This window comes from Ochotona curzoniae, unplaced genomic scaffold, assembly GCF_017591425.1.
Source record: "Ochotona curzoniae isolate NIBS_2020 unplaced genomic scaffold, NIBS_Ocur_1.0 scaffold_1037, whole genome shotgun sequence".
Taxonomy (NCBI): Eukaryota; Metazoa; Chordata; class Mammalia; order Lagomorpha; family Ochotonidae; genus Ochotona; species Ochotona curzoniae.
The window spans coordinates 30,067,578-30,087,533 of NW_024467083.1; the positions used below are offsets into that span (position 1 = coordinate 30,067,578).

The 19,956-nt window shown below is 49.2% G+C and overlaps 1 protein-coding gene across 3 annotated transcripts; it reads left to right on the forward strand.

The window, feature by feature from the left end:
* Positions 1-17,038: 17,038 nt before the first annotated feature.
* TNFAIP8L2 (TNF alpha induced protein 8 like 2) lies at positions 17,039-19,719 on the forward strand. Of its 3 annotated transcripts, none has more exons than XM_040998800.1 (4): positions 17,039-17,099; positions 18,178-18,241; positions 18,441-18,498; positions 18,612-19,719. In XM_040998800.1, exon 4 carries the CDS (start codon positions 18,672-18,674, stop codon positions 19,224-19,226), a length of 555 nt encoding a protein of 184 aa, XP_040854734.1. In that variant the 5' UTR covers positions 17,039-17,099; positions 18,178-18,241; positions 18,441-18,498; positions 18,612-18,671; the 3' UTR covers positions 19,227-19,719. The 3 variants fall into 3 exon arrangements, with proteins under 3 accessions (XP_040854734.1, XP_040854735.1, XP_040854737.1); XM_040998801.1 differs by having other exon boundaries at positions 18,441-18,497; positions 18,663-19,719; XM_040998803.1 differs by having other exon boundaries at positions 17,081-17,099; positions 18,668-19,719.
* The last annotated feature ends 237 nt before the right edge of the window (positions 19,720-19,956 follow it).

Below are 19,956 nucleotides of genomic sequence, written 5' to 3' on the forward strand. Positions count from 1 at the left end.
CCCAACCCCACACAGACGCAGGCTTGGTGGCACCTCGTTTTTGCTCGGAGGGCCCTGGGCATCCTGTCTGACCGAAACACTGTTCCTTCTCCATCCTGATCTCCCATAAAGATCCTTTTACTCTAAGAATGTCACTGAGGAGAGAGAATAAGGCGTCCAATTTGGTATTATTGTCTGCTAGGATTCTTCCCTGTGTGGGGCTGGGACAAATGACATTCTCAAAATTCCCAGGCAAGTAGGTGATCTGGGAGACATTGGCATTCTTGGCTAGTTCTGAATGGGCCCTTCCACTGGCATCTTGGTATCTGGACCAGAGGAAAGGAGGGGCAGAGGTTTGCCACTTCTCGGCCAGCCTTACGGGACCTGGATCAGGGTGGGCAACACCCCGCTGTGAGCAAGGCCCATGAACATACGTGCTAAGAGACACACTCAGAGGCTGAGGGCTAGGAGAAGGTGCAAGATCAAAGGAATCAGAAGCGATGAGGCAAGATGAGTTGCTGAGGGAGCCTGCACCCCAAGCCATTCAGCAGACAGTTGGGATTATTTCAAAGACTAGAAAAAAGTTTTGAGAGAGGGCCCAATACGGAAGCCTAGTGGTTAAAGTCCTCCTCTTGCATTCACTGGGAACCCATAAGGGCGCTGGTTCATGTCCCGGCTGCTCCACTTCCCATCCAACTCCCTACTTGTAGCCTGGGAAAGCAGTCAAAGACGGCCCAAAGCCTTGGGACCCTGCACCCGTGTGGGAGACCTGGAGGACGTTCCTGGCTCCTGGCTTCAGAACAGCTCAGTTCTACCTATTGCAGCCACTTGGGAAGTGAACCAGTAGACAGAAGATCTTTGTCTGTCTTTTCTCTGTAAATCTTATTTCCAATAAAAATAAATAATTCTTTTTTAAAAAGTTCTGGAAGAAAAAAAAATTAAAAAGAAAAAAAAAAGAAAAAGTTCTGGAAGAAAAACTTCTTTTTTTTTTAAAGATTTATTATTTTTATTATTTTTTTATTGGAAAGGCGGATATACAGAGAAGAGAGACAGAGAAGAGAGGAAGATCTTCCGTCCGATGATTCACTCCCCAAGTGAGTGCAACGACTGATGCTATGCTTTGGGCCGTCCTCGGCTGCTTTCCCGGGCCACAGGCAGGGAGCGTGCAAGGTGAGGACCTTAACCACTGCGCCACCGCGCCGGGCCCAAGAAAAACTTCAAAACATCAAGGCACCCAGCTCAAGGAAACAGCATTCTGGGGGCAAAACTACATTGATTTCAAAGGCTTTGAACCAAAATAAACTCATCTTCAGTTTTCTTTTGTTTCTTTTTAATATTTACTATTTAAAAGGCACAAGGACAGTGGCAGAGAAAATGAGAGCGAGAGCTACCATACTCTGTTTCACTGTCTTAATAGCCACAAAGGCTGGTCCTGGGGCCCAGAGCAGTAACCTAGCGGCTGAAATCCTTACCCTGAATGCACTAGGATCCCATATCCGTGCCGGTTCTGATCCCGGCTGCTCCACTTCCCATTCAGCTCCCTGCCTGTGGTCTGGGAAAGTGTCCAGGACGGCCTGAGGCCTTGGGACCCTGCACCAGTATAAGAAACCTGGAAGAAGCTCCTGGTCCTGGCTTGGGATCAGCCTGCCTGGCCATGGCCAGAGAGGCCACTTGGGTAGTCAATCAGAGAACGGAGTATCTTTCTGTATCTCCTTTCTGTATATCTGACTGTCCAATAAAAATAAGTAATAAAATCTTTTTTAAAAAAATGGGTGGCTCTGTACCGTTCCAAAGTCATGAACCTCCATCCAGGCCTCCCACGTGCGTGGCAGGCGTCCAAACACTTTGGCCACCTGACCACCCTCCACTACATTCCTAGGGACATCAGCAGGGAGCATTATGGGAAGCTGAACAGCTGGGCCTCTGGTAGAGGATGCTAGTGTAGCAAGCAGCAGTCTAACATGCAATGCTGCAATGCAGACAGGCCCCACTCTCCTTCCTTCCTTCCTCCCCTCCTTCCTTCCTTTAAAGAAAAGCAACACTGAGCCCAGTAGGATACCTCAGTGGCTACATTCTTACCTTGCAAAAATTGCCATCCCCCATGGGCACCAGTTTGTGTCCTGGCAGCTCCACTTCCTGTCCAGCTCCCTGCTTGTAGCCTGGAAAAGCAGTCCAAGATGGTCCAAAGCCTTGAGACCTGCACCCATATGGGAGACCTGGAAGAAGATCCTGGTTCTGGCTTTGGAACGGCTCAGCTCTGGCTGTTGCAGCCACTTGGGGAATAACCCAGTGAAGGGAAGAGCTTTTTCTGTGTCTCTCCTTCTCTCTGTAAATCTACCTTTCCAATAAAATTTTTTAAAAAATTTAAAGTAACACTAAATGAAAGCCATGGAGGGGGGATGTGGTGCACTGGGTTACACCACCATCTGGAACACCAGCATCTCCTGTCAGAGGCTGGTCTCCCAGCTGCTCTGCTTCTATTTTTTTTTTTTTTAAGATTTATTTTTATTATTTTTTCATTGGAAAGGCGGATATACAGAGAGGAAGATCTTCCGTCCGATGATTCACTCCCCAAGTGAGCGCAACGGGCCGATACTATGCAGGTCTGAAGCCAGGAGCCTCTTCCGGGTCTCCCACACGGGTGCAGGGTCCCAAAGCTTTGGGCCGTCCTCGACTGCTTTCCCAGGCCACAGGCAGGGAGCTGGAAGGGAAGCGGGGCTGCCGGGATTAGAACCGGCGCCCATATGGGACCCCGGGCGTGCAAGGCGAGGACCTTTAACCACTTGCGCCACCGCGCCGGGCCCAGCTGCTCTGCTTCTGATCCAGCTTCCTGCTGCTGCTTCTGTCTGCGAGGCAATAGATGATGGCCCAAGTGCTTGAGTTCCAACTCATATGGAAGACCCAGAAGGAGTTCTTGGCTCCTGACTTCAGCCTGGCCTCTTCTCTGCCTTGGAGGCATTGGGTGACTGAATGAGTGTGTTAAAAATCTCATTATTTGGGCCCAGCATGGTGGCTTAGCGGCTAAAGTCCTCACCTTGAATGTGCCAGGATCCCATATGGGCACCGGTTGATCTTCCTCTCTGTGTCTCCTCCTCTATGTATACCTGACTTTGCAATAAAAATAAAATAAATCTTAAAAAAAAAATCTCATTCTATCTCTCCTCTCTCTCTGTTATTCTGCCTTTCAAACAAAATATAATCTTTTAAAAAGCTATATTGAACATAATTTCTTAGATGAAAAAAGAAATAGTCTTCATCATGACTTCGGGAAAGAAGTTGGATACATTTTATCATGGAAGACAGAAGAACTTGATGCAAAACAAAGAAGAAAATGTTCCAGAGAAATAGCGTAAGCAAAAGGTCCTGTGAGGCTGATTTTTTAAAAAGGCATTTGTTAGGAGCATGCAAAAGAGAGACAAAATGCAGAAAACTCAAATGCCAACGTGAGCAGTTTAAATAATTTGATGGGGGAGGATACCGTGCAATTATTTTTTTAAGTTTTTTTTATTGGAAAGTCAGATATACAGAGAGGAGGAGAGACAGAGAGAAAGATCTGTCCGATGATTCACTCTCCAAGCAGCCACAATGTCCAGAGCTGAAGCAATAGCCAGGAGACTCCTCCAGGTCTCCCATGTGGACACAGGGTCCCAAGGCTCTGCACCATCCTTGACTTGTGGCTTGTGGTTTGTCCTTGTGGCTTTTCCAGGCCACAGGCAGGGAGCTGGGTGGGATATGGAGCTATGAACCGATGCCCATATGGGATCCTGGCGCATGCAAAGTGAGGACTTTAACCACTAGGCTATAGCACCAGGCCCTACAATTATTTTTGTTTCATTTTCAACCAAGAAAACAGAGAAATGACTGACAAGGGAACACGATGGTCAAAGGATGAAGGGAGAGCAGCAATCAGATGAGGATGAAGGTACTGGGCATGAAAGCAAACAGATGTAACTGAGAGGAACTACAGACAGACCATGCACAGTTTTCAGCCACTTCACCTGACCACTGTGCTAGAAGCTCCACAGTCACGGTCAGCAGTTGTCTTCTTCATCACTGTGTCCCTTCCGTTTAGCACAGCGCCTGCGCGTGAGGAAAGCTGACTATGCAAACTCAGTTGAGTAGATCCTGTAAATCTCTCTCTCCCCTATATGGGTGTGACTGCATGTCTACAAACTCTATTTCCGTTAGTAATTTTTTAAAGAGTTATTTATTTGAAAGGCAGAGTGGTAGCAAGAGGGGAAAAAGAAAAAGAGAGAGAGATTTCCAAATGGCAACAATAGCCAGGTCCGGGCGAGGAGGAAGCCATGAACTCCAGCCAAGTCTCCCACTAGGTGCCAGGGGCTCAAGCACTCGGGCCATCCTAGGCTTCACTTCTTCTTCTTTTCTTTCTTTCTTTTTTTTTTTTTTTAAGATTTTAATTATTTTTATTAGAAAGGCAGATATACAGAGAGGAGGAGCCGATCTGAAGCCAGGAACCAGGAGCCTCTTCCGGATCTCCCACGCGGGTGCAGGGTCTCAAGGCTTTGGGCCGTCCTCGACTGCTTTCCCAGGCCACAAGCAGGGAGCTGGACAGGAAGTGAGGCTACTGGGACACGAACTGGTGCCCATATGGGTTATGGGATACTGGAGCGTTCAAGGTGAGGACTTTTAGCCTCTTGGCCACCACACCGGGCCCTGCACCTGCTTCTTGTAGGTGGGGCTGAAGCAGAACCAGAATAACTGGGAGTTGGACCAGCATTCCAGTGTGGGATGCCAGGCATAGTAACAGCTTAACCCACAATGCCAACTCCTTTCTCTTCATCACTTTTTTTTTTTACATTTTTTTAAAATTTATTTTATTTTTATTGGAAAGGCAGATATACAGAGAGGAGAGACAGAGAAGAGAGGAAGATCTTCCATCCGATGATTCACTCCCCAAGTGAGCGCAACAGCCGATGCTATGCAGGTCTGAAGCCAGGAGCCTCTTCCGGGTCTCCCGCGCGGGTGCAGGGTCCCAAAGCTCTGGGCCATCCTCGACTGCCCTACTGGGCCACAGGAAGGGAGCTGGATGGGAAGCGGAGGGAGCTGGATGGGAAGCGGAGCTGCCGGGATTAGAACCGGCGCCCATATGGGATCCCAGGCGTGCAAGGAGAGGACCTTAACCACTGCGCCACCGCGCCGGGACCTCTCCATCACTTTCAACCTTTCCATTTCTATTGCCATTCCCCTCTGAGCAAATATACATACTCAAGTATCTCACTCAGGCCAAAGAAATAAAAATCCAAACATTCTCTTTCTCTCTTTTTAAAAAAGATTTATTTATTTTTATTGGAAAGTCAGATATATAGAGAGGAGGAGAGACAGAGAGGAAGATCTTTCATTCGATGGTTCACTCCCCAAGTGACTGTAACAGCCGGTGCTGTGCCAATCTGAAACCAGAAGCCAGGAGCCAGGAACTTCTTCCGGGTCTCCCACACAGGTGCAGGGTCCCAAGGCTTTGGGCCGTCCTCTACTGCTTTCCCAGGCCACAAGCAGGGAGCTGGATGGGAAGTGGAGCAGCCAGGATTTTAACCAGTGCCCATATGGGATCCTGGTGTGTTCAAGGTAAGTTTTTTAACTGCTGTGTCATCGTGCCAGGCTCCAAATATTCTCTTGATTCTAGTCTGTATGTAGTTAATCATTTCATTTCTCTCTTTTTGTTGGAAAGGTACTGTACAGAGAGAAAGGATCTGTCTGCTGGCTCACACCCCAAGCGGCTGCAGCAGCCGGAGCTGAGCCAATCTGATACCAGGAGCCAGGTGCTTCTTTCGGGTCTCCCACACGGGTGCAGGGTCCCAAGGTTTTGGGCCATCCTCGACTGCCTTTTCAGGCCACAGGCAAGGAGCTGGATGGAAAGTGGGGCAGCCAGGACAAGAATTGGCACCCATAATGGTTCTCGGCATCTGCGAGGTGAGGACTCTAACCACTAGGCTACCATACCAGGCCCCTAAAATGTTTTATACACTTCCGTATTCTTACTTCCTTCTCAGTCATTTTAGTTCTTACCCCTACCAATCCACTGTGATTATTCCCTTTAAGACAGGCAGTGACTTCGTGGTCACCTTCAAAGAACAGCTCTTCCATTTTTGTGGCAATTGACTCTGGTGAGTTTTCCTTTTTGTGTCCTAGTTTGGCTCCTGGGGACCTTCCTTCTCTTGATGGAGATGAAGAGACACATATATCTCACGTCTGCTGGTATGCCTCTGCCAGCTGTGACCTCGCCTACAACATTGGGTTCCTTAGGATCAATGTCCTTAGCCACCTTTTCCTTTTTACACATTCTCATTGGTCAAAATACCTTAGACCAACAATAGTTACAGTAACTTCTTCTGTGGTATTTGCCATAAAATGGCACTATTCAACTTAAGCCTTTCTCCCGAGTTTCAAACTCCGTTAAACATTTGCTTACTTAGCACTTAGTCTGAAGGCAGGAAGCTTGTCTTTTGTCCCTTTAACCCCAGCACTTAGTCATAATGTCTGGCATCCAGTAAGTAGAGGAAGATGCAAATGCATCAAAGATTAAAAGCTGTGAACTGAGGCTGGGAGGGGTGGGAGTGCAAATGGGACCCCCTCACCCCACCCGCTGCTTATGGCTGCTGTGACGGGGCTGGGAGGAGTGGGAGTGCAAATGGGACCCCCTCACCCCACCCGCTGCTTATGGCTGCTGTGACGGGGCTGGGATTGCCTAGCGCGACTGTTCAAAGCAACCAGTACCATCCTGGCTCAGTAGAAAGCTCTAGGGACCTGGGGATGTGGAATTACTACCTAGGGACATCCACGGATAAGACCACCATATGTGTAGGTGAGGAATGAATCCCGAGGCACTCCAAGTGACAAGGCCACTGTACTTGCAGGTAACTTGCAGGGGACTGAAAACTCGTGGTTTGGAGGGGAGAAATTGGAAGATCTGTATGGCTCAGACCGATTGTACCATTCCCGCATGGGAGTCCTGAGATGGGTGTTAGCATGGAACATTGCTGACCAGGACATGCCAGCCCACATGAAAGCTAGGGCTGGGGGGCCTGTCTAGCAGTATCTCACTGTGAGTGTCACATAAAGGGATGGGACACAGTAGGCTGGGCCATGACACTAACCAGAATGCAAGAGAGCCAGGTCCAGGGGGGGATTCTGGGGGAGATATGTGGGCCCAACCCCGTGGAAGCGCAAGTTTAGCTAGTTAGCATAAGAGTTGGGGTGGTAGCCCCAGGGGCGTGGCCTAGTGGCTAAAGTCCTTGGCTTGAACACGCTGGGATCCCATATGGGCACAGGTTCTAATTCCAGCAGCGCCACTTCCCATCCAGTTCCCTGCCTGTGGCCTGGGAAAGCAGTCGAGGATGGATGAAAGCTTTGGGACCCTGCACCCGCATAGAAGACCTGAAGGAAGCTCTTGGCTCCTGGCTTCAGATTGGCGCAGCACCAGCCGTTGCGCTCACTTGGGGAGTGAATCATCAGATGGAAGATCTTCCTCTCTGTCTTTCCTCCTCTCTGTATATCTGACTTTGTAATAAAAATAAATAAATCTTTAAAGAATAAATAAAATAAAATAAAATTAATCTTAAAAAAAAAGATTTGGAGTGTTGATGGACTGAACTAGATGTGACCATGGAATCTGCCAACACTCGTGGGGTAACTGGGGCTGAGAATAGGCTGGACAGGCCCAGGTTGCAGCATTTTAATCTTAAAATAGGGTGTGGTGCAGGCAGGCTGCAACATTCACTAGCTCATTCAAATGCCAGGACAGTGAGGGCAGGCTATGCCGGGCAAGGGCCTAACACTCTCTGGCATGGGTGAGATCTGGGTCTGGGAGTGGGCCGAGTAGGGGAACTTGGGAAACTCCCCAACTGTGTCATAGCTCCTGCTGGTCAGCACGTGGTCCAGTTCTGGGGGTTCAGGCAGGCTCAGCAAAGTAGCTCCATCTGTTGGCAAGTGTGTGAGTTGGTTTCAGAAGGGGGCAGAATGGGCAAGGCCAAACAAACCTTAGCTCCCTGAGAAGTACAGAAACCAGGCTGGAGCGTGGGTCATGCCAGGCTAGGCTGTCACACCTACTGGTTTGCATGAGCCATGGATGAGAGCAGATTGAACAGGGCAAGGTTGCAGCACCCACCGGCTAGAATTGGGACTGGGAGCAGGCTGGGACAGGCCAGGCTACAGCATCCAATGGCAAAGGCCAAAACTATGCCAAGTTATGCCAAGCTGGGTCAGAACAACCACTGGCACACACAAAATCTGTGGTTGGAAACAGAACTTGTTAGGCAGCTAAGAGGACACCCTGGCTGGGTTGTGGTTCTCACTGGGGAATGAAGAGGCCCAAGTGGGGGCTACTATCTAGTCGGACACGGCTGCAGTATTCCTCGGCACACCCAGTGTTGACTGAGTCTGGAGTGCACCAGACTTGGCTAGACTCCAGCACCCACTGGTGCTCGTGAGAACCAGGGTGGGTAGGGGATAGACTGAACTAGGTCTCTGCCCCTGCTGAGCCATGCATGAGCTGTGTCTGGTGTGGACCAGGCTTGCTGCGCTGTAACACCCAACAGTAAGAACCAGAATGGGTGAAGACTGGTCAGGAAAGGCTATTGTTCCTGCTAGGACAAGAGATGGGCTAAGTAGGTCTGTCCCATGGACCCATCAGTGTGCACAAGATCTGGCATTGGGAGAGGCTTTGATGGAGGAGCTTAGAGAACTCCTTTGTAGAGACACAGTTCCAGCAGGTTATCAAAAGAACCACAATAGGAAGCAGCCCAGACCAGGCCAGCGAATGGTACCCACCAGCATACATTTGGTTCAGGTCAGAGGTGAACCAGGCTGGAGCAGTTCATATCACCTGCTGGCGAACCCGAGCACCAGAATGGAGTGTGGGTCAGGCTAGGTAAGGCTTCAGCACAAGCCAGTTCACATGAGAGCTGGGACTGGGGGCCAGCTGGGGTGGGCTAAGCTGTAGCCCTCATCTGGGTGAGCAGGAATTGGGGGTGGGCTGGGCTTGGCAAGGCTACAGCACCCGCTGGTAAATGTTGAGATGAGGCAGTCCATGCCAGACTGGCCATTGCCAGACAGCACCCGACCAGCATACATTAGACCCAGAGAGGAGGGGACGAAACCAGTAGGGGGGGTACTGCCTGGGGCTCCCCTTGTTGGACCACCACTCCCACTTGTGAGTACAAGAGTTGGGAGGGGGCAGACCAGGTTGGGCAGGCTGCAACACCTCTTGACCTCATGTGAGCTGGATCAGGGGAAAGCCAGACTGGGTTGACTGTTCCTCCTGGTGCATTTTCACAGGGCAGACAGGCAGGTAAAAGTTACTAGTTAACTAAATAGTAGCATACAAGCCACTCCAAAGAGAGATAAAAGGAATTTGGGAAGCAATCACCAGTCTTCAGGCAACAGTATAGCAAACAGGAACCAATACTGGTAAACAAAGAGATCTAACAAGAAAAAGAACATAACAAAACTTTGTTTGTACTCATACATTTATGCCACAAGCACTAAAAAACCAGGAAGAGATAGTGAGGCACCTCACACATCCCGCCTCACGCTTCACCAGCAAGGCTGCCTGCAATCCCAGCAGGAAGTTGGCTTCTTGAAGCATTCTCAATCTGCCTAGGATGTCTGAAACTCAGGTTCCTCAGGCATCTGTTGGTCGGTCTGGTTCAGGGGGCAAATATTCCCCACAACTCTGACTAGTCTGCAGCTCCCACTGCTTAGTGTGAGGGCCAAGTGTGTGGTGAGCAAGATTGGGCTGGGCTCCAACACCCATTGGTTTGTGTAAAAGACAGGGTTGGAGACAGACTTGACCCAGCAGTTGCGTCCACCAGCATGTACATAAGCTGTCTGGGGTGACAGATTGTGCCAGACCGTGTATTGGCAAGCACACACAAGAATCAGGTCTGGGATCATCTCAGATGAGGTTTCTTTGGGGATTCTCCCCAACTGAACTGCTGGACTCAGCACCCCAACCACGGAGAGAATTTCAGGTTCCCTGGTCTGACCATGGAGTGCATGTGTCAGAGCTGGGCCTCCTCACTGGCTCACACGGAGCAGTGGACAGCATATCCAGTCGCACATGGAGGATATGGCAGTACATTGGAGCCTGTAGAGGACACCTGGTACCATAAGAGAGAACAGAGGACAGAACAAATTGATCAACTACCCCAACCAAGTGTTGGCAGTGAATATCAGGCAAATGGAGACTACTCTAAGGTGGACTATCAGCCAGTGAATTCTGGAGAGATTTCATCATGCTTGGAGTGGTGAGATTGGCAGTAATTCAGAACTGTTGAACTATCAAAACTACTTGAGCAGTGCCCTCAGAGCATGCCCCACATCGGGGACCCTGGGGTGGCATCAGGTGACCGTCCCCCATCCCAGGCAGGCAGTTGGGAGGCTGGGTATGGTTTCTCCCCTTAACTCCCTCCTTCCCCCAGATACAAGAAGGAAAAAAAAGAGAATGTGGAAATAATGGTCTCCCCTACCTTCCCGTAGCCCCTGGCCCTTTGCACCTGAATCAACTATGTAAAAATCATAAAAAAAAAAAAATTGTGATGTCGGGTGGCTGTCCTCCGTTCCAGGGTGCAGAGGTGTTTGGGAGGCTGGGTGTGACTTCTCCCCTTATCTCCCGTTTTCTCCCAGATACAGGAAGGAAAAAAAGACAGTGTGGAAATGAGGAGCTCACCCACTTTTCTTTAGCTCCTGACCCTTATCATCCTAATCAATCATGTAAAAAACATCACAAAATAAAAATAAAGGGAAAAGAAAACTAAACAAAAATTTTAAAAAAAAAGCTTTGAACGTGAGCTAACTCCAGTTACATCAAGCTAAAATCTTACTAAACTCTTGTAAAACACATAGAATTTTCTGTTCCTGAGTTCTTAGAGTACTGCTGATTTTAAATACCAAAAAACCGGGCCCGGCAGCATGGCCTAGCTGCTAAAGTCCTCTCTGTCTCTCCTCCTCTCTGTGTATCTGACTTTGTAATAAAAATAAATAAATCTTAAAAAAAAAAAAAAAAAAAACGAAAAACCTCAGCAAAACCAAACAGGACTTCCACTTGGAAGACTTTTCTAGATAACAGAAGTTTATCCAATTAAGCACCAAAAATTCCATTCTGTTTCAAATATATTATTAAGAACCATTACAAATATTTGTAGGGCTCAGTGTGATGGCTCAATTTGTGAATCCTATAGTTCCAAGCACTGGGAGGTATTCTGGCTGCTCCACTTCCCATCCAGCTCCCTGCTTGTGGCTTGGGAAAGCCTTGGGACTCCGCATGCACATGGGAGACCCAGAGGAAGCTCCTGCCTTCGGATTGGCTCAGCTCTGGTCGTGCAGCCCTTTGGACAGTAAACCACAGATGGAAGAGCTTTCTTTCTCTCCTTTCCCTAAACCTGCCTTTCCAACAAAAATAAATACATCTGAAAACATATATTTATTTGAAAGGCAGAGTGACAAGGAAGGTGGGAGGAAAGAGGAAGGAGATAAAAGAGAAACTCTTTCATCTGCTGAGTGACTTCCCAAGTGCCCACAGCAGCGGAGGCTGGACCGGGCCTAAGAGAGCAGAACAGTGTGGGTCTCCTACATGGGTGACAGGGTCCTGAACCCTTGAGGCTTCACTTGCTGCTTTGCCAGGCACCTTGGCAGGAAGCTGGGGGTCTAGAGGCCACAAACAGCAGCTCCATGTGCTGCACCACAATGTTCTATCCCACCCAAAACAGCACAATCTCAGAGCTCTAAAGACCCAACTTCACCTCTGAAGCAGAGCTTCGGATCAAGTCCGAGGCTGTCAGCGTCTGTGAGTGTAGATTCATTATGACGCTTCTTCATACTTCATAGGGTGAGGTAAGTTGATGTAAGTAAATATTTCAGAGCTGGTAAAATGGCTCAATTGGCTGAACCCTCAGCTCGCAAGCGCCAGGATCCCATGTGGGGGTTGGTTTGTGTCCTGGCTGCTTCGCTTCCCATCCAGCTCCCTACCTCTGGCCTGAGAAAGCAGTGGAGGATGGCCCAAACCTTGGGACCCTGCATGTGTGTGGGAGATACAGAAGAAACTCTTGGCTGCTGACTTTGGATCAGCTCAGCTATGGCCATTATGATATTTGGAGAGTGAACCAATGGATAAAAGAACTTCTCTGTCTTTCCCTCACTATATTTGATCTGCCTTTTCAAAAAAAAATTTTTTTTTTTTTTTAATTATACGTCCAGTGTGGTAGCCTGGCAGCTTAAGTCCTCACCTTTAATATGCCTGGATCCCATATGGGCACCGATTCGAATCCTGGCAGCCCTGCTTCCCATGCAGCTCCCTGCTTGTGGCCTGGGAAAGCAGTCGAGGACGGCCCAAAGCTTTGGGACCCTGCACCTGCACGGGAGACCTGGAAGAAGCTCCTGGCTCCTGGTTTCGGATGTGCTCCTTTCCGTCCCTTGCGGCCACTTTAGAATGAATCAGCAGATGGAAGATCTTCCTCTCTGTATATCTGACTTTCCAATAAAACTAAATAAATCTTAAAAGAAAAGAATTTTAGATCTTACAGTACATGTAATGAATATTTTCTTGTGCCTCTGTTACAAGGCCAAAAATGTTGCAATTTTCAATTGTCTGCTTTTCTGTTTTTCTAGTCTTTGGCTGCTGGTCTCAATGTTATCACGGTTCTTGCTTCTTAAAAGCTCTTCATTTCCTCTTGTAATTTATTGCTAATTAAATGCAATGGGTTCAGAGATTAGCAAAGACTTCCCTACGATTGAAGTCAATGAACAGCACAGTGGCTGCTCTCTTGTTGCTATACTCCTATTATCTCCTTATTCTTGGGTGTGTTTTAAATTTTTTCACCAAATATTTATTGAGCACAGCTTGGGCACAGGCATTGTGAGGACTCTAACATGGTCTTTGGTCTCACGGAGTTCCAGTCTATTTTGAAGGAAGCAGAAAAAGTCACCAGTGACAGTGAAGAGTGACAATTACAATGCAGGCGGTATGTGGCTCCCCAGGAATACACGACAAGGAAGTCCCATGTGGTTTGGAGAATTGCAGACAGCTTCACAAATGATAGACTCTGCAGCTGAAACCGGACGGGTGAGTAGGAATTCAGAGGGCAAAGAGGTTTGTCTGAGAACTGGGTTCTAGCAGAGGGAGAACAGGAAAGCCCTAAGCAGAGGCAAAGCATGAGAGGAAAGGGGACCAGCACAACGTGTAGAATCCCGACATGGCGAGAGCAGAGTACAAGAAGGGGCAGGAGAGTGGAAGGCAGAGGGCAGGTGCTGTGGTGCAGTGGGTCAAGGCACCACTGGACACGCCCATCCAGCTTCCTGTTAATGCACCCTGGGAGGCAGCAGGTAACAGCTCAAGTGGTTAGACCCCCACCATCCAAATGGGAGCTCTAGGGCCCGGAGCAATAGAGTACAGTTAAAGTCCTTGAACATGCCAGGATCCCATATGGGCACCCGTTCCCATCCAACTCCCTGCCTGTGGCTTGGGAATGCAGTCGAGGACGGCCCCAAGCTTTGGGACCCTGCACCCATGTGGAAGACCCACAAGAAGCTCCTGGCTCCTGGCTTCAGATTGCCTCAGCTCCAGCCATAGCGGCCATAGCGGATTGGGGAGTGAACCATTGGACGGAAGATCTTCCTTTCTGTATATCTGCCTTTCCAATAAAAATAAATAGTCATTAGAAAAAGTATATATATATATACACACATATATATACATATACTTATATATACTTATGTATATATAAACAACAAATGGGAGCCTTGGATGGAGTTCTGGGCTCCTGCCTTTGGTGAGGTCCAGAATCAACTGTAGTAGTCATTTGGGGAGTACATGGGAAATCTCTCTCTAGGTCTGCCTTTGAAGTAGATTAAGGTAAACATAGGGCCAATGCTGTGACAATTTCTCCTGCTATGCTGGCCTCCCATATGGGTGCTGTTTTGAGTCCTGGCCACTCTACTTCACAGCTGATGCACTTGGGAAAGCAGCAGAGGCTGACCCAGCGCCTGGGCTCCTGTCCTCACATGGGAGACTGAAGTTCCTGGCTCCCGGCTTTGGCCTGGCACTGTCCTGGCCATTGCAGTCATATGGGGGAGTGAACCAGAAAATGGAAGATCTCTCAGTCTCTCTTTCTCTCTCTCTGCAACTCTGCCTTGCAAATAAGTTATTTTTTTTAAGTTTATTTTATTGGAAAGGCAGATTTACAGAGAGAAGGACAGACAGAAAGATATTCTATCTGCTGGTTCATTCACCAAATGATCACAATGGCAAGAACTAAACCGATCCAAAGTCAGCAGCCAGGAGCCAGGAGCTTGTTCTGGGTCTCCCACAAGGGTGCAGGGTCCCAATGCTTTGGGCCGTCCTCCCAGGCCGCAAGCGGAGAGCTGAATGTGAAGTGGAACAGCTAGAACACGAACTGGCTCCCACATGTGATGCCAGCGCTTGGAGGTAGAGGATTAGCCAGTAGAATCATCATGCCAACCCTCAAATAATTTTTTCTTTTCTTCTTTTTTTAATAAGCATGTTAAATATAAGAATTGAACCCAGACAGATAAACAATAGGGCAGACAGAATCCTAAATTCAGAAGAAATTATGTATTTGCATCATGCATTTTCATTCCTTTTGTTCTTATTTTCCAACAAGATTATGACTTTTTTTAAAAGATAGATTTATTTTTATTGGAAAGGCATATATACAGAGAGGAGAGACAGAGAGGAATCTATTCACTGATTCATTCCCCAAGTGACCGCAATGGCTGGAGCTGAGCCAATCCAAAGCCAGAATTTAGGAGCCTCTTCCAGGTCTCCCATGCGGGTGCAAAGTCCCAAGGCTTTTGGGCTGTCCTTGACTGCTTTCCCAGCCCACAACCAGGGAGCTGGATGGGAAGTGGAGCTGCCAGGATTAGAACCAGCACCCATATGGGATCCTGGCACGTTCAAGGCGAGGACTTTAGCTGCTGAGCTATTGTGCCGAGCCCATTGAGTGACTTCAAGGTTACCATGAGCTGGTCTTGGTGCTTATTCTCAACCTATGTTTGGGATGTGCAGAATGAGATCATGTATTGCTGAAAATGATTTCTGTGAGCTTTATCCCCTGGATGTGTTCACTGCTCTCTAGCCTCTGTTTTAAGCTTGCTTTCTTTTTTGAAGTTCAGTTAGAGATCTTTCATCTTCTGGTTCGCTCCCCAGATCGCCACACCAAATCCAGGGTTTCATTCTGATCTCCCCTGTGGGTAGCAGGGCACTAAGCACGTGGTCCATCCTCTGCTGCTTTTCCAAGCACATTAGTAAGGAGCTGCACGGGAAGTAGAGTAGCTGGGACTGCAGAGTTAGAGAGGGAGAGGCTGGCGTCGTGACACAGTGGGTTAAGATGCACCTGTGAATGCAGGAATCGCCGATGACTGAATCCCCTTTGGGGTCCTAGCCACTGCACTTCCAACACAGCGCCCTATGAATGTCCCTGGCAGGGAGCAGTTGCAGATGGTCCCAGTGCTTGTCTCCATGCCACCCACATGGGAGACCTCGGAGTTGCTGGTTATCTCTCTGGCCCAGCCCAGCTTTCGTGGTCATTCAGGGGCTGACCCAGTCAATGGAACATCCCTTCCCCTCTCTGTGACTCTGCCTCTCAAATGACTACATCTCTTTTTAAGAAAGATTTATTATTTGTATTCATGTGAAAGGCAGATTTACACAGGGGAGACAGAGACGGTCTTCCATCTGCTGGTTCACTCCCCAAATAGTCACAATGGCCCAAACTGAAGCAATCTGAAACCAAGAGTCATGACCTTCTTCTGGGTCTCCCATGTGGATGCAGGGGCCCAAGAACTTGGACCATCTTCCACTGCTTTCCCAAACTATAAGCAGGGAGCTGAATTGGGGCCCAAGAACTTGGGCTGGATCAGAACGGAGCTGCTGGGACAAGAACCAACACCTATATGGGACACTGGCACCATAGGGAGGAGTAGGGTTAGTCAATTGAACCACTAGGCTAGCCTCAAATAAATGCACTTTTTGAAGAGAAAGAAGAAAAAAAAAAAAGTAAAGAAGCACTCAAACATAGGATGTTGGTGTTGTAAACACACCATGCTAGCTCCTCATAATCCCTAAATTTCTATTAATAGAGTTAATTCTATCATTCAACCTGTATTATAGTTATCTGAGTTTATCCTCCTGACCAAGTTGTAGGATTTTTGATAGTAAATATGACGATGGAGTTTTTCTCAAGTTTAAATCTTTTCAGTTCAGCAGCTTAAAATTAGTGATTTGGTGCTGTGCTGACATCTGCTGGTCACATATGGTTCTGCAGCCCTGGTGCCAGCTTGTTCCTTTCTGGATAAAGAGCTGGAACTGTCCTGGCAACCCTTATCTGCCAGCCACTTAAGGATGCTTTGGCTAGCACTGCCCGCAGCCCCACCCTTCAGCTTTCAGAACTTTCCTCATCTCACCAAATCCCAGAAACATGAAACTTACATTTTCCCAATATCAAAGAAAACAATTTTTAAAGATTTATTTTTATTGCAAAGTCAGATATACAGAGAGGAGGAAAGACAGAGAGGAAGATCTTCTGCCCAATGATTCATTCCCCAAGTGGCCACAACGGCTGGAGCTGAGCTAATCTGAAGCCAGGAACCAGGAGCTCTTCCAGGTCTCCCACGTGGGTGCAGGGTCCCAAGGCTTTGGGCCATCCTCGACTGCTTTCCCACAGGCAGGGAAGTGGAGCTGCCAGGATTAGAACCAGCATCCGCATGGGATCCCAGCGTGTTCAAGGCGAGGACTTTGGCAGCTAGGCCACTGCACTGGGCCCAACCAAAGAAAATTTTTAAATGGCATCCCAAGAAGACGGTAGCAAGGGAAGTATGAAGCAAAAATTTGAGATCAGCGCATATATAATGTCTGCTCCCCACCTCAAAGAATCAAGGCTACTCCTTTTGACCTTTGTCTTATTCCTAGGTTGTTCCCGGGTCACAGGCCTTCTTGGGTGACAGTGGTGATGAACCGGAGGTTGAGCAAAGTGGGTAGGCGGGGCTTGAGGGGTGGGGCCTGATCAAAGGGCCTCTTACTCAGAAGCTTCTCCATTCTGTGAGCTTGCTAGGGGACATCCAAGGCAAGACTGGCACTGAGACGACAGCAGGTGAGGTGTCACGACAGGAGGGAAGGTTTTACGGTAGGTGGTGGCCGCTCAGCCTCAGCTTTCCATGACTCAAAACTCTCGCTTGTAGAGTCTGTGGGTCCCTAGTAGAGCTTAGCTTTCCCTGAGGCTGAGCAGCCTCTAAGCAAAGACTGTTGGGTGGGGATGGGGATGGGGGACAGGGCTAAGGGACAGCGTGGATGCCGGTCCGTGACAGAGTGCTGAGATGCAAAGGAAGCTGAGGCAACGTGGAGCTAGACAGGTCAGGGCCGGGGGAAGAGCCTGGCCAAGCCAGAGGGTGACAGGGGAACGCAAATGATAGAAGAAGGGAGACTGGAACAAGGATTCGGGGGAGGTCAGCGGACCAAACCCCAGATGGCAACAGAGGCAATGGAGGGCTGGTAACAGGAAGGCCAAGGAAGAAGGAGAGCTTGCGTGGGGCAGACTCTTCTTACAGCTGCAGAGCACAAGCCGGAAAGTCCCAGGGTGCTCTGGGAGCAGAGCAAGCTTCCAGATTCCCACTGGACTGTCTCAGGGAAGAAAACGCCCCCAGGTGCCCATCTCCCCTGACTCTCAGACTCCTGCTTTGGTTTGGGGGACAGGGTGAGGCTGTTCCTCACTGCGGTCACAGCCACATCCTGCAGAGCAAGGGCAGGGGGAAGTAAGAGGCAAAACAACCAGAACCACAGGCAAAGACCTGTGGGAGAGAACCGCGGCTGTGTGCAGTGGCTCTGCCCCCAGGAGGGTCCCGGGGCAGCCCAGCAGAGGACGGTGTGAGTGCTGCCTGGCCAGCCTGGGGCGCCTTGTGCTCCAGCGCCACTGACAGCACTTGGGGGGAAGGCATTTCTTCCAACTATTTGGTTTGAAGCCCATTGTTATCAGTTACTAGTGACTTTGGCTAAGTTGTCTCATTTCTTCTCTCAGTTTCAGTTTTCTCATTGCGAAATGGGATTTTACAAGGGGTTGGGAAAACAGAAATAATGCATCTAGAGCACGTGGCATGTGGCGGGCTCTCGGTAAATGTCAGTGACTCTCTCTCTTAGGACTCCAGGCACCCTATGTGTGTCTCATTTCCTTACAGGCAATACGGCACTCTAGTCGACATGGGCTTTTGAAATCAGAAACACAGCTGTGCTTGATTTCAGGTAAGTTATTTGATCTCAGTTTCCAGTTTGCTGGGCTGTACAACAAGGATCGTAGGGCCTCTCCCTCATCGATGCAAGGCGCACACAGATATCAGTCAGTCCCCAAAAATGGCAGCAGTGAGGTTCTCTGCCAGGTAGGCCCTCTCCTCTGCATCATGGCAGGCCAGCCCACCGTGTGCCCCTATTTCTCTGGTCACAGCTGCCTCCGCTCCTCATGCTGTTGTGATCAAGACTTCTTCAAGCACTGAAAGAACAAGGTAGGAGCAAGGCGGGGAGGACTGAGGGGCTGCGGGAAAGAGGACACACAAAGACGATAAGACAGAAACTACAGAAGAGACAGAAAGGGGAAAAGCCATTTCTCTGTTTCTAGGGAAGCCAGTGGCCTCTCTTCTACGGACTGACCACATCCCCTCCCCCTCCCGGCAGAGCCATGGAATCCTTCAGCTCCAAGAGTCTGGTCCTGCAAGCAGAGAAGAAGCTACTGAGTAAGATTGCGGGTCGTTCCGTAGCTCATCTCTTCGTCGACGAGACAAGCACCCAGGTGATGGATGAGCTCTACCGTGTGTCCAAAGAGTACACGCACAGCCGGCCGCAGGCGCAGCGGGTCATCAAGGACCTCATCAAGGTGGCCGTCAAGGTGGCCGTGCTGCACCGCAGCGGCTGCTTCAGCCCCAGCGAGCTGGCCCTGGCTACCCGTTTTCGCCAGAAGCTGCGGCAGGGTGCCATGACGGCACTCAGCTTTGGCGAGGTGGACTTCACCTTCGAGGCTGCGGTGCTGGCCGGCCTGCTGACCCAGTGCCGGGACATGCTGCTGGAGCTGGTGGAGCACCACCTCACGCCCAAGTCACACGGTCGCATCCGCCACGTGTTCGATCACTTCTCCGATCCAGGCTTCCTCACTGCCCTCTACGGGCCTGACTTCACGCCGCACCTTGGCAAGATCTGCGATGGGCTCCGGAAGCTGCTGGACGAGGGGAAGCTCTGAGAACCTAGAACCTTCCACCTGGGCAAAATGGCTGACTGGACAAAACGGACGAGGGGCTTTCTAACCCTGCTCCCCTGCACTAATCCTTGAACCCTCAGGCTTTGTTCTTCCCTGAGAGAGCTTCCGGCTCAGAACGCCTCACTTCCAAGCTGCTGGAGAAGAAGCCATGCTAGGAGCGAGGGCTCTCTCCCTCTCTAGCTCAGGACAGCAAACAAAGCTGCCCGAAAAAGTTGAAATGAAACTTGGGTCTGCATTTCTCCCATAAGGGACGTTTGAAACAGGGAAGCCCCCCCTTTCCTATGACTCATGGCAAGGGAGGGGGTACAGTCCATATATTCCCTCTGGGGACACTAAAAACAGAAGGGGGAGGGGGACCCTTGGAGACTTCCCAGTCCTCCAACTAGGAAGATTCTAGAAGTTCTGTTGCAAAGTGCAAGAAAAGTGGGCTAGGGTACGGGAGATTTTCATAGGGAAATAAAAATACTAGCACATGTACAGGGCTCAATGTTTACTATCTCCATCTTCTTAGACCTGCGGCCACCACAGGGAGACATAAACACCACTTATCTCACTTCTCACCATTTTCTTTCTTTTTTTTAAAGATTCATTTTATTTTTATTGGAAAGTCAGATATACAGAGAGGAGAAAAGACAAAGAGGAAGATCTTCCATCTGATGATTCACTCCCCAAGCAGTCACAATGGCCAGAACTACTTCTGGGTCTCCCATGC

Coding starts and splice junctions, on each gene's coding strand:
- TNFAIP8L2 (XM_040998800.1), top strand. CDS start 18,672: ATGGAATCCTTCAGCTCCAAGAGTCTGGTCCTGCAAGCAGAGAAGAAG.